Raw genomic sequence first — 13,626 nt, forward strand, 5'->3', positions numbered from 1 at the left:
AGTGTTGTAGGTATAATATATTTTGCCTTAGGATCATATCATGCGTATATGACTGCAGTAATATAAAAAACGTCTAATTATTTGTTCTGAATTTAAAAGTGGAGACACAACCAAACCTCCAAAGTGTCGTATGGTGATTATAGAAGCCAGTAGAGCCATTTAACAAAATAATACAAAAATAAAACAAAAATAATAAAAACATAAAAATAAACTAACAGTGAGCTGCGCATATACCTCGAGCAAACAAATGCATATTTTGTAAAGGTTTACTTTCGTTCCAAGTGCTCTAAAGTGCGCATGACTGCATATGGCAAGATTTTGATCGTATATTGTCTCTTTGTCATTATTAGAGAAGTACATCAATTTTTTTAGCTTTCTAAATTCCCCCTCCATCGAGACTAAAAATGCGTAAAGTGGGCTTGCTTACAGATAACATTACCTATGGAGCGAAGCATATTAGTCCATGAGCCCCGCGGGCAGCGGGGCGAGGTCTGTATTCTATATTTATTCAACGAAGAGTAATCAAACTAAAAAAAAAAAAAAAAAAAAAAAAAAAAAAAAAAAAAAAAAAAAAAAAAAAAAAAAAAAAAAAAAAACCTCGCTGATGGACTAATACGCGTTGCTCTATAGGTAATGTTACCTGTAAGCAAGCCCACTTTACACATTTTTAGTTTTCCCATGGAGGAGGAGGGTCAACCAGAAATGGAAACGCTTCTCTAATAATGACAAGAAACAATATGCGATCGTCAGAATCTTGCTATATGCAGTAATACGCAATTTAGAACACCTGAAACGAAAGTAAACATTTACCGGCATATTTTAGCAAGAGCAGGAAGTGAAGAGAAAGCAGAGCCCGTGCAAAATAAGTAACACTAATAAACCTTATTTCTCAGCAGATTAGCTGCACTCTTTGAGGAGCTCTCAGCCGATGATGTCTTGAAAAGGCGCCTAGGTGTCTTTTGCTTCAGATCTGGTACTGAATGTGAGAAAACACGGAATCGTACCTATATCCATTATATTTGATTAATTTAACACAAGGTATGCTTAAATAGATAATACCTCAATTTGTGTCTAAAATAAAGAACACCACAATGATAATACAAAATACGCTCGAGTGTCACTTTCGATATTTTCAAAATGTGTTTAAGAATAACATCTACGCAAGAAAAACAGAAACAAACACCGACAAATTCTAGAGGGGGCTCTAGATATAGATTGGGTATTTTTCATTAGTGTAACGTATCCTGGGTTTTCTTAATTTTTTTCTTTTTTTATCAAGATGTTTGAATACTTCAATTTCGAAGTTTCAATCAGAAACACTCATTACCCTGAAGTTGACAAAAAGTAATAAGGACAGAAATTTGAAAGAGAGGTCATTCCAAGTTTAGAATGGAGAGGAGTTAGGTTTTTTGTAATCTAGAAAAGGTTATTTAAAAGCCTTAAATAAGTCATTACTTAAAGCACCAAGTATATGAAAGTAAAATAAAAAAAAAATGAACTCTTGGATCTACCATAGGCCTATTCATACCAGAAAATCACAATTTCCTTTGATTTTACTTTTGGTTGTTTCGCACTTATGAAGTTTTTAGGGTAGTATCCCTTTTTCGTCTAGTGTTGACGTGTTGAACCATGAAAATAAATAGGCAAAATTAATCAGTAAAATTTGAAAACACCTTTTGTCTGTGATAATTCAAACATTAAGGATCTCTTGACTACCAAAGACAAATAAACCTTCAAAAAAAGTTTTACCTTCTTATGCTATTTGATACCATATATTTTGGATTGGCTTGTCGATTTTTTCCATACTTATTTTTTTCCTAATGTGGCACCTGCTACTACCAAAAGCTGCATAACTGAAAATGAAGGGCTCCCTCCGTTAAAAATGGAATTCCTGATTTTACTTAACTTTTTTACGGCATACATGGCTGTACAAGCTCCCACTTAAATAATTCTATTTTGTTTTCATTTACACTCTCTTTGATGCCTTAATAATTGTAAGAAGAGGTCAAAGATTACAGAAATTGAACCTAGAAAGCATGACAATTAAATTGTTATTGCAAGAAGATTGTAAAGAGACAATTAGAGATAAATTCATAAATAATTTTTGGATGAGAATATAAGTCACAGAAATAACAGCAAATTCGAAGCCCTCATGTCTTTAAAAATGAGCCTTAAATTTAAATTCAACATCTAAACTCGAATATTAAATTAAATATTTTATTTTCAAATTGGCCTAGAGCAAGTGGAATGAAACCTCCGCGTTAGAAAGTCCACTTTCATTTATTGGTTTATTTTTGTAACAAATTTTTCCCAAAATAGTGACCTATGCAGGTAGTTTTTCAAAAATTCACATAAATATATATGGACGGAATTATAGCACGTTTTATATTATATATGGTAGCATAAAATTTATTTAAACAGATGGGAAGGACGGAGTAGATAGGTAGTTAGTAGGGCTCATGACAAATAATGTAGCTTCTAAACTTGGGGTGGAAGAGGACCGTGCGGAGCTGTGTTGCCTTAGGTGGCTCAGTGCTGCAGGGCCAAAAGGCCCTTCATCGAATAATTATCTGGGAAGTCGTATGAGATTCGGTAATGAATTTTATCATACTCCTAATTTATTCCTGCTTTCTGACATGACTCTATAACCATCAATCCCCCTCCTCCCTTCTCCAAAAAATCTCTTCAGCCCTCTCGATACCTTTTCCTGCCATTTCCCCGTATTTCCATTTAACATGTTGGAAATTCCGCCATTTTGGAAATGTTTTGGAAACATTTCGCAAAGTTTGGAAATTCCAAAGCGCATTTCCATTTAAAATCAAAACGAAGACTTTTCTCATTGTAAAGAAGACGTGATCACTACTAGGTAATAATTACCAAGTAAATAATAATATTTCTCAAAACCCTTCTCTCAAATAAACCCACCAGCATCATTTTGATATTCTTTTGCAAGGGTTACACGGGCCAAATTTCGGCCCAGGCGATCCATTCACCTAGGAACACATAACAAACGAACAGACAAGCAAAATGCTTTATAGTATAGATAAGGCCACTGATTTTGTTTCATTATGCGAATAATACTTGCTTCAGATTTAATAATAAAAAAAAATAATATAAATAATCAGCCAAACCTGAGACTGGGCTCCGACTGTGGTTACATCAGTGAGTCCGCTAGTATGTCTTGATTTTACTACATTTGCTAGAAAAGAAGAGACAGTGCAGAGAAAAGAATAGACAGTGAAGAAAAAGAAGGGGATATATTTCGAGATGAAGATAATAAGGATTATACATCTCACAAAAAAGACAAAAAAAATTATTCATCGATAATTTAAGCTTAAAATCAGAAATTTTGAATGTTGAAATTAATCTTATTTTGTGCTGCTTTTTTTTTCTTCTTTCGGGAATATTGTTATTTGTAGTTGGTGTTACTTGCTGTTCATACATTTTCTTCAATATATGGAATCAATGCATTCCGACTCTTTTGTTCACTAATATTTTCGGCTTGCAGCCAATGAGGAGAGGGTCGCTTCGGATGCACGGGAATCAGGTTTGTACAAACGAAATATAGCACTAATTATCAGGTCCAGTTTATATATTTTTTTTAGGTTTATTTCTGTTAATTAATTAGAGGAATTCAATATTTGAATCAGTGAATGAATTTAATTCGGGAATAAGCTTACTTATCCTCACATATTATAAATACATAAAGAAATGTTCTAATATAACTGTTTGGTGTAAAAAAAAGTCATAAGTACCTTATTTTATAAAAAAAAACTGAAGATATTGTACGGCAAATTTAACACTCCTTTTTTTCTCTCTACTAAAAAAATAAATAAAAGAGTGGTCCTAACAATAATTGAGCCAAGCCACAATCTTACAAAGGATAAAACAGGGTGATTTAACGATGGGAGGGGCCCATAATTATTGTTAAGACTGATATTTCTAATGTTTCTCTACATTCTTTCGTTAGATAAAAGCAACTATAAAAGGTGGTAATCTTACACTATATAAAATATCGAGAATTGTATAAGCACTCCCAAAAAATTTTTTGACGAGGATTGTTTGAATATAAAAGATTGGAGCTGTTCTAGTGTTGTGAGATGGCCTGGATTCTCTTTTCTGTCTCAAATGTCCACTTTTCTGTCCACTACCTGGAAATACTGGAAATTTTCCTGTCCACTTCCCACTGTCTGGAAAGAGAATGGTACTTGCGTGGCCTCGCAATGGCATGAGTTTGACAAGAACCGAGATTTCAAACAACACTGCTGTTTAACATTGGGGAGTGAAACCCCACGAGGAACTTATCTTAGTAAACAACACAGTATCGGATAGGACCTTGATTAATGGATAATTCTTCTGCATCTTGTTTGTTTTTGGGTTCTTTTTTGTGCAGAATGCCCCTTCCTAATCAAACATTTAAAAAAAAAAATGTTTTTTTTTTATAGGTTAACCCTCCATTGTAGTATAGTATTTGTAGGCATAAATATAGAATGAGTCAGAGGTAAAAGAATTGCGATTGCTTGCACAGGACGTCAACTCTTGTTGAAGCATCAGAAAAAGCAGAAAAGCCAGTAGTAAGAGGGGTCAAGTATTGCACAGGTACTGCCAAGTACTGCAAAGTGCTGCCAAGAGGGGCAATTGCCTCCTTTCAATTAGAGGTCCTACGGATTCTTAGATTTCCGGTTCCATGTTGGCATAAGCGTTATGTGTCGACTTGATAAGAAGTTATTAACCCTAAGCCTACACTAGCGGCAAAAGTTGCTTTTCTAGAGGTCAAAACAATTTCAACGATTCAAAAAATATATAAGTTCCGAAATTTAACGTTATAACGTTAAAAAACAACTATTTTATTATATTTGACTGAGTAATTTTATTTTTTTTTTTAACTAGACTTGTTAGGGGTTTCAAAAACTCACCGCCCAGAGAAATTTGAAAAATGGTCATATCAAACAGTTCGTGGTAACGAACTGTAGTAAGGAGCGACCCGGCTCAATAGTAACCAAAACTCTAAAAAATGGAATTTTGATACCAATAGCTACATCAAAAGAATCGCATTTTAATGCTGGTTTTAAATATATAAGTTTCATCAAGTTTAGTCTTACCCATCAAAAGTTACGAGCCTGAGAAAATTTGCGTTATTTTAGAAAATAGGGGGAAACGCCCCCTAAAAGTCATAGAATCTTAACGAAAATCACACCATCAGATTCAGCGTATCAGAGAACCCTCTGTAGAAGTTTCGAGCTCCTATCTACAAAAATGTGGAATTTTGCATTTTTTGCCAGAAGGCAGATCACGGATGCGTGTTTATTTGTTTTTTTGTTTTTTTTTTCCCCGGGGGTGATCGTATCGACCCAGTTGTCCTAGAATGTTGCAAGAGGGCTCATTCTAACGGAAATGAAAAGTTCTAGTGCCCTTTTTAAGTGACCAAAAAATTGGAGGGCACCTAGGCCCCCTCCCACGCTAATTATTTTCCCAAAGTCAACGGATCAAAATTCTGAGATAGCCATTTTATTCAGCGTAGTCGAAAAACCTTATAACTATGTCTTTGGGGACGACTTACTCCCCCACAGTCCCCGTGGGAGGGGCAACAAGTTACAAACTTTGACCTGTGCTTACATATAGTAATGGTTATTGGGAAGTATACAGGCGTTTTCAGGAGGATTTTTTTGGTTTGGGGGAGGGGTTGAGAAGAGGGGGATATGCTGGGGGAACTTTCCTTCGAGAATTTGTAATGGGAGAAGAAAATTTCCATGAAGGGAGAGCAGGATTTACTAGCATTATTTAAAAAAAAACAATTAAAAAATAAAAGTGAAAAAGCTTTTTCAGCTGGAAGTAAGGAACAGCAATAAAACTTAAGACAAACAGAAATTATTACCCATATGAGGGGCTCACCTCCTTCTAATACCTCGCTCTTTACGCTAAAGTATTTTCGGTAATTTCAACTACTTATTCTACGGCTTTTGTGATTCAGGGGGTCATTCTTAATGAATTGGGATAAAATTTAAGCTTTAGTGTAAAGAGCGAGGTACTGACGATGGGGCGAATCCCCTCATATATGTAATAAAAACATGAGAATACAAAAGTTCTTTACGTAAGCTAATTTATAAGTTACGTAAATCTTTTACCAATAAAAAGATTCGTAAAAAATTAAAAGTTCTAGTTGCCTTTTTAATTAACCAAAAAATCGGGGGGCAACTAGGCTTCGTCCCCCGCTCTTTTTTTCTCAAAATCATTCGATCAAAATTATGAGAAAGCCATTGAGCCAAAAAAAAATATGCAAATTTCGTTTTGATTATTCGTCTGCGGAGAGCCAAAATCAAAACATGCATTGATTCAAAAACGTTCAGATATTAAATAAAAAAAAACAAGTTTTTTCAACTGAAAGTAAGGAGTGACATCAAAACTTAAAACGCACAGAAATTACTTCGTATATGAAAGATGCTGCTTCCTCATCAACGCCCCGCTCTTTACGCTAAAGTTTTTTACTGTTTTAGAAAGAAGAATTGAGAGAAAGAGTCAAACTTTAGCGTAAAGAGCGGGGCGTTGATGAGGAAGCAGCCTCTTTCATATACGAAGTAATTTCTGTGCGTTTTAAGTTTTGATGTCACTCCTTACTTTCAGTTGAAAAAACTTGTTTTTTTTTTATTTAATAATAGGTAAGAAGGATGGGGTAACAGGCAAGTAAGGTTCATGATAAATATGGAAGCTTCTTAGGTTGGAGTGTAAGAGGAGCGAGCAGAGCGGTGTTGCCTTAATAGGCATGATGCTACAGTGAGTCGTTAGTAGTAACAATATTTTTTAGATTAACTTCTATATAATCTAAATGAAAGAAAAGAAATTTTGAGTGAAATTGAACACCCCTCGTTTTCTGCCATCTAAAAACAGAAAAAAATGTTCTTTTCCATAAGTACGCCTAGCCACAATCTTGCAGAGGACAAAAAGGATCTTTGAGCAATGAAAGGGGGCTCATAATTATTGCCTGGAGTGAAATATACCAGACCATACAAGCAGTCCTTGGAAAAATACAAGCGGCAATCACCCTTACAACCATTTTTGCAAATTGTTTACTAACCATAAAGAAATAAAATGGTTTCTTCTTCTTTTCTCCTAAGTAATTGGGTAATATAGCATTTTAAAGTTATAACCGTAATTTGGTAACAACGTATATAATATGACATGACACTAGTTTTGGTTAGCATAACAGTTAATACAGAAGAAAATAGAACAACCAATATGATATACGGCATCCAATTCAAAGAAATAAAAATCATTGCAAAACAAGTCCGGAAAACATGCTACTTAAAGGGAAATATTGAAATATATTAAACTTGTAATACTCTTTGTTTTCTTATGATTTTTTTTACAAGAGTTTTGACTAGGACAATTAACTGATTAACTGGCTGAAACCAATTCTGGTAGGTCGCTAATATTTATTCGGCTAATTACACGAAAAAAGAAATTCAAACACCCAATTCTGATAGGTCTCTATTGTTTATTCGGCTAGTTTAATGAAAAAAGAAATTCAAATATAGACTGAAAAGGGAAGGAGGTGTGGAGGGAGGGGGTGCATCCACAAAGTTCTGAAAATTAGAAATGTTTCAGAGGTGAAGTTAAATATATAAACAAAATATTTTCAAACGTTTTAAAAAGAAGTACTTTACCTTGGCTACCACTTTGCTCAGCTGCATGGGATACATATGTCATCGGACCACCAAACGAGACAGATCTTGCTCTTGGATCAGCGAAGTCATGTTGTAGTCCTGTAAGTACGGTAAGTAAAAAAAAAAAAAAAAAAAAAAAAAAAAAAAAAAAAAAAAAAAAAAAAAAAAAGAACAAGCTACCACTTTATAAAACCGTTTCTTTACCCGTTATAAAACATAGTTTTTGACGGTAAAAAAAAAGAAAAAAAAAGAAAAAAGGAAGCGGATTCTCATTTACCGTTTCCTAAGTTTCATTTTTCACTTTGAGTACATTCCTGTGAAACTGTTCCTGGCAACTGAAACCTCGACAGTTGTCGAAGCCCTATGCGTGATCAATCGCTCTGGAGGATATTTATCCTTTTATCCTAAATATCAACTGCGTTTAATTTATTACTATCTTTAATGCCATGTTAAAATTATCGGGCTTTCAATCAGAAAATCCTTATTTATCCTTCATTCGTCCTTAATTCTTGTTATCCTAAATCACTACTAATCCTTATTAACCAAATGCTCTTGCCCCTGGTTCGGCAAAATTCAGAATGAAGTCCTGTAAGCCCAGCAAGTCCAGACAAACTGTAGAAAACAATCTTTTAGACTTAAAAAAAACGATCTTTGGGCTTACAAAAATAGTACCCGCCGCAAATGGATTGAATATTTTGGAGTTTTTGAGTAATGGTAACGGCAAGAACAGGAAAAATCTAGCAACAAGAGAGATAAATAGATTATGTTTGCAATATTTCAGCTCTTTAAGAAGAAAACATATAATAAAAAATTTAGCCAAGAGTTAACTTCATTATTTCAAGCAGCCATGAACAGGGGTTTCTAACTCTGATGCAGCAACAACAGGGTTAAATCAATTTATCATACAATATTTCTATTCTATAAGCACAGAGAGAGAGAAAAAATTAAATAAAAATTTTCTTGAATTTTCGATACAGCAGCTTTTGTTTAAGGACCAACGATACTTACTTCTCAGTTTTATACCAAGTTAAAACAAAATGGTTACAACCACCACCAAATAAATAAAGTATATAGCTCAACTTGCCTTGAACAGGAGTTTCTGTCTCTGATACAGCAACAGCAGGGAATTGGTTCTCTGACTGATTGCATAAAGGGTGCACAAGCATATTGTTCTCCATGAACAGATCCCAAAGGGCATGCTGTATACAGCTAGTAAAGAGCTGTACGAGTCTATCTTCATTTCTAGTTCCCCTTTCCCAGAGTCGAAATTCAATTAGAGCACCAGAGCCTGGAGATAAAAGATCAATGAAAAACTGCTATAAAAAATCGCTGCTGGTGGGAGTCAAACCCATAAGCACTCTGGAACTAGCCAAAGCTTCTACCAATAGTTTAAGATATATGTTCCCTCTGAAACAAGCGATTTTGCCACAAGGCTACAGTTATAACATGCACCAAACGAACGATTATATCATTGGATTCGATAATCTCAGATTTCTATTCACCAAGCCATAACATGAAATACCAAAAAATTTCCCCTGGAGAAGGATCTAAACTTGCTTAAAAAACAAGAAAATTGCCCTTTGTCAGCACTTTTTAATTCATATTCAATGTATTTTTAATCTAGAAAACCATTCAAAAATGTAATTCGGTGGATGAATAGAGCTGAATCTTAACTATGGAATGGCAACAAAATTGTTGTTGTTTATTGATTTATTTAAACCATAGGGGAGCAAAAAAAAACCACCAAAAATTGCACGGGGAGCCTTTTCATAGCGTTTCGATCTATAGAGGTAATATCTAATCTAGAGTTATATGTAGAGTTATATAAGAGTTATATAAGTTAATATCTAGAGTTAAAACAATGTTAATATCAATAGGGTTTTGATTTAGATCAAACATTTCCAGGCGTTTTGGACAGGATTGAATTGTGCACCAATGATAATACTGATTGAGCATATTTAATTTTCTAGAAGATGTAAAGTGTAGTATAGTTGAAACCACAAAAGACATTAACATTGATGTCAGTGACACTTGATCGAAGTTGGCTTGAAATGGTCATTCAATGAAAGAACTAATTGCAATTCAATTATTAACTGCCGATTCTTTAAAAAAGTTTAATTTAATAAAATTATTTTTAATTAAATTTTAAATCATGTATTATTTAAAAAAAAACGGTAAATACAATCTAAAAAGGAGAGGACACATTTTAAAAGCTACACTTGTCAATTCAATTCAATTTAATTTATTAATATAGTACGTATAGCAAATAAAATACAATGGGTCACCACGGAGAAGCAGAGCTCGTGATTTCGGTGACCCTATCAATATTTACAACATAAATAAAACTAGTTGAAGATCCAATACCCAAGTCCACGACCCACCATACAAAACAGAATGACAAAATAATTAACACAATAACAAAACAATCAAATAAACGTTCACGGAGAATGACATCATGAGCAATCAGAGACGATGAATTAAAAAAAAAAAATGAAAAAAAAATTTGAAAAAATCCATAGAGAAAAAAAAATATTAACGTTGAAAAGTTTCTATGAAAAAATTCTGAAGTTCAAAACTCAGTACTTGGACAATAAATGGTTTGAAAAGTTTAAATTTACCTCTTACCCTTCTAAGATGGGTCGGCTCTATACTAATAAGTGGCTAAAAATACCAATAAGAGGGGACTTGGAATAAATAGGGATGGGGGAGCAGGCATAGCAGTGTTGACCTCAGGTGGATTGGTGCTGCAGTAGTTATTAGTACTAGTAGCAGTAGTACGAACGGGAATATATAATACGTAATATCATAAAAAATATAAATAAGCATAAATAAATACCATAAAGTATAAAGTAAGTACAAAGTATAAAGTATCTTAAATAGCATTATATTGCCTCAATATGTACAGGGTACGGATGGGACCATTACTTGCTAGAGCTGTTACATTGGGAAAGTAAATATATAAGAAAAAATAAAGCCAACGTCTCCGTAGACGTATTGCATCAGAACGCAAAAATGTATACCACATAAATCTTTTTTTCTTCTTTGGAATGATTTCCTTCCTTCCAATTTTCAATGTATTTCGGATTCGAAATAATTCTGTTTTAAATCAACAAGGTTGTGATTAGGTTGCAACAAGGTTGTAATTAGGTTTGTAACAAGGTTGTAATTAACAAAGTTGTTCCATTGTAATTAGACCCTACTGGACTAAACCCAATTCAGCTGTACTCAACCCTATTTACCATTTAACTTAGCCTCCTCAACTGAACCCCATTAAAGTAATCACTGTTCAGCTCAAACCTTGGAGGACAAGTCAAATCTGTCAAACTGAATTTTTCCATTTTTGTTTTCATTGTATGACTCGATCGTAGTTCCCACCTTTGCTAATATCCTACTTTGTATACTTTCTTACACAAAGAAACAGTCGAACAGTCGGCATAAAAATAAATAAAACCCTAGCGTATATTATTTTATGAGGTAAATACAATCTAAAAAGGAGAGGACACATTTATATTATATATTTATTATATTATTTTAGCGAAAATTCTTTCTGGCTATTTCTCCCCAAACACTATTTAACTCCCATAAAAACTGAAATTTAACATGAAACTTACTTAACGATTATATGTTTATGAATTCAATTTGACAGATTTGACTTGTCACTTGTAAAATCTGTCAATGAAACTCATTTCTAATTCAACTCAAGCCAATGTAACTCCTCATTAAATCTCAAACCTTTGTAGATGATTCCCTACAGTTAAACTAAAATCTTCCTGATCCAACCCAACTCCTATTCAAATCTACCATATTTAACTAAACAGCATATTTCTTGTTGAAAGTAATAAAACTTGAACTTAAAAGAAATTTTTGTTCATTCATTGGCTAAGTATTGTATGGGTGTTTCTTAGTTTATTATACTAGCATATACCCCCCCCCCCTTCTGCGAAAGGGCACAATCTATCCTTGTTTAAAGCATCTGAAATTATCAAAACTTCTCATGAGGCCAGACATTCGAAAAAAAAGCAGTTTAGCTTAGCCACTTGGCGCAAGTAAGAAGCGTCACCTTAGGGCTTGACGTGTATCATCTGAGCAGATACAGAGACCTCTGTAAATGTATAGTTTTGTATGACCATGTATATAAGCAAATTTGATTTACTTATTTAGTATCGTTTCTCTTCTTGTAGAGTTGACTTCAGAAGGTTAGATTTTTTTTTCCGAGAACTGAAGACGACTTTGCGGAGATCAATGTTGAACTATTTGCTTGTTTTCGTTTTCATATTTTGTTACTGGCTGAAAAAATCCTTGTTTTTTCTCACATGTTTGATTTTATTTTTCACTTATCATTATCTTTTTTTGTTTCATACGTTATGAAATCCGAAGCACTTTTTGTCATTCAAGCCAGCAACTAGACTATTCATGTAAGACTGGGAAGATTCTGTTTACTATCAAAGAGGGTAGCAATGGAGGTACGAAGACACCTTTCTGGATAATTATTTGGACAATAAACCCATTTGCGAAACTATTATTCACAAAGTGTGGAATAGGTCCATGGCTGTAAAGGCTGGGGCCCTACCAGACAAAGGGGGACAAAGCTTTCAGATAAATGCTTCAACAAATGTTCGTCTAATTCCCAAGGAGATTTTGATAAGATAATTTAACAATGACAAAGCAGTTGAAAAAGATCTCAGGTGTTTCTCACAACTCTACTTTTTAAAACAATAAAAAACTAATAAAAAAAACTCATAAAAAGAAACAAGTTTTTTAACTGCAAGTAAGGAGCGACATCAAAGCTTAAAACGAACAGAAATTATTCCGTCTATGAAATGGATTGTCCCCTCCTCAACGCCTCGCTCTTTATTTTTGGCTGCATAAAAAGGCAACTAGAACTTTTTATTTTTTTGCGGACGTTTTTATTAGTAATAACCATACATAACTTGCGAATTAACTTATGTAACGAAATTCTATATTTGTATATTTTTATTACGTCTATGAGGGGGTTCTCCCCTTCGCCAATACCTCGCTTTCTACACTAAAGCTTCAACTTGGTCCCAATTCTTTAAGAATAACCCATGAATCACAAACGCCGTAGAATAAATAGCTGAAATTACCAAAAATACTTTAGCGTAAAGAGTGAGGTATTGTGGAGGAGACGAACCCCCTTATATACGTAATAATTTCTTTTCGTTTTAGGTTCTAATGCTGCTCCCTACTTCCACCAGAAAAAAACTTTTTTTTATATTTATTTTCTCTTTTTTTTTCAAATAATGTTAGAAAATCCTACGGCCGCTTCACAGAAATTTTCTTCCCTCATGATAAATTTTCTCCATAGAACGATCTTCCCACGTAGCCACCTCCACTAAACCCCCTTTAACGTGAAAAAGTCCCCCTGAAATCGTCTGTACACGTCCCAATAACCATCACTATATGTAAACAATGGTCAAAGTTTGTGACTTGCAGCCCCTCCTCCGAGGACTGTGGGGGAGTAAGTCCTCCCCAAAGACATAATTATTAGGTTTTTCAACTATGTTGAACAAAATGGCTATCTCAAAGTTTTGATCCAGTAGCTTTGAGAAAAAATGAGCGTGGGAGGGGGCCTAGGTGCCCTCCAATTTTTTGGTCATTTAAAAAGGGCACTAAAACTTTTAATTTCCGTTAAAATGAGCCCCCTCGCGACATTCTAGGACCACTGGGTCGATACGATCACCCCTGGAAAAAAAAAAACAAAAAAAAAAACAGATAAACATGCATCCGTGATATCTTCTGGCAAAAAATAAAAAAAATTCCACATTTTGATAGATAGGAGCTTGAAACTTCTACAGTAGGGTTCTCTGATACTCTGGATCTGATGGTGTGATTTTCGTTAGGATTCTTTGACTTTTAGGGGTTTTTCCCCCTATCTTCTAAAATAAGGCAAATTTTCTCAGGCTCGTGACTTTTAATGGGTAAAACTAAACTTCATGAAACTTAT

The 13,626-nt window shown here is 34.1% G+C and overlaps 1 protein-coding gene across 4 annotated transcripts in view; it reads right to left on the reverse strand.

Annotated features, from left to right (window-relative positions):
• Positions 1–13,626, reverse strand: part of LOC136038230 (KICSTOR complex protein SZT2-like) — a 330,409-nt gene that overhangs the window by 61,580 nt on the left and 255,203 nt on the right. For 3 of the 4 annotated variants that reach the window (XM_065721332.1, XM_065721333.1, XM_065721330.1), the window contains 4 exons: positions 8,746–8,949; positions 7,662–7,760; positions 3,132–3,199; positions 882–1,004 (listed from right to left, as the gene is read on the reverse strand). In XM_065721332.1, the coding sequence (XP_065577404.1) occupies positions 882–1,004; positions 3,132–3,199; positions 7,662–7,760; positions 8,746–8,949 (494 nt within the window). The remainder of the gene's footprint in view (positions 1–881; positions 1,005–3,131; positions 3,200–7,661; positions 7,761–8,745; positions 8,950–13,626) is intronic. The other variant, XM_065721331.1, reaches the window with a different exon arrangement.

Source organism: Artemia franciscana, chromosome 17 (assembly GCF_032884065.1).
Source record: "Artemia franciscana chromosome 17, ASM3288406v1, whole genome shotgun sequence".
Taxonomy (NCBI): Eukaryota; Metazoa; Arthropoda; class Branchiopoda; order Anostraca; family Artemiidae; genus Artemia; species Artemia franciscana.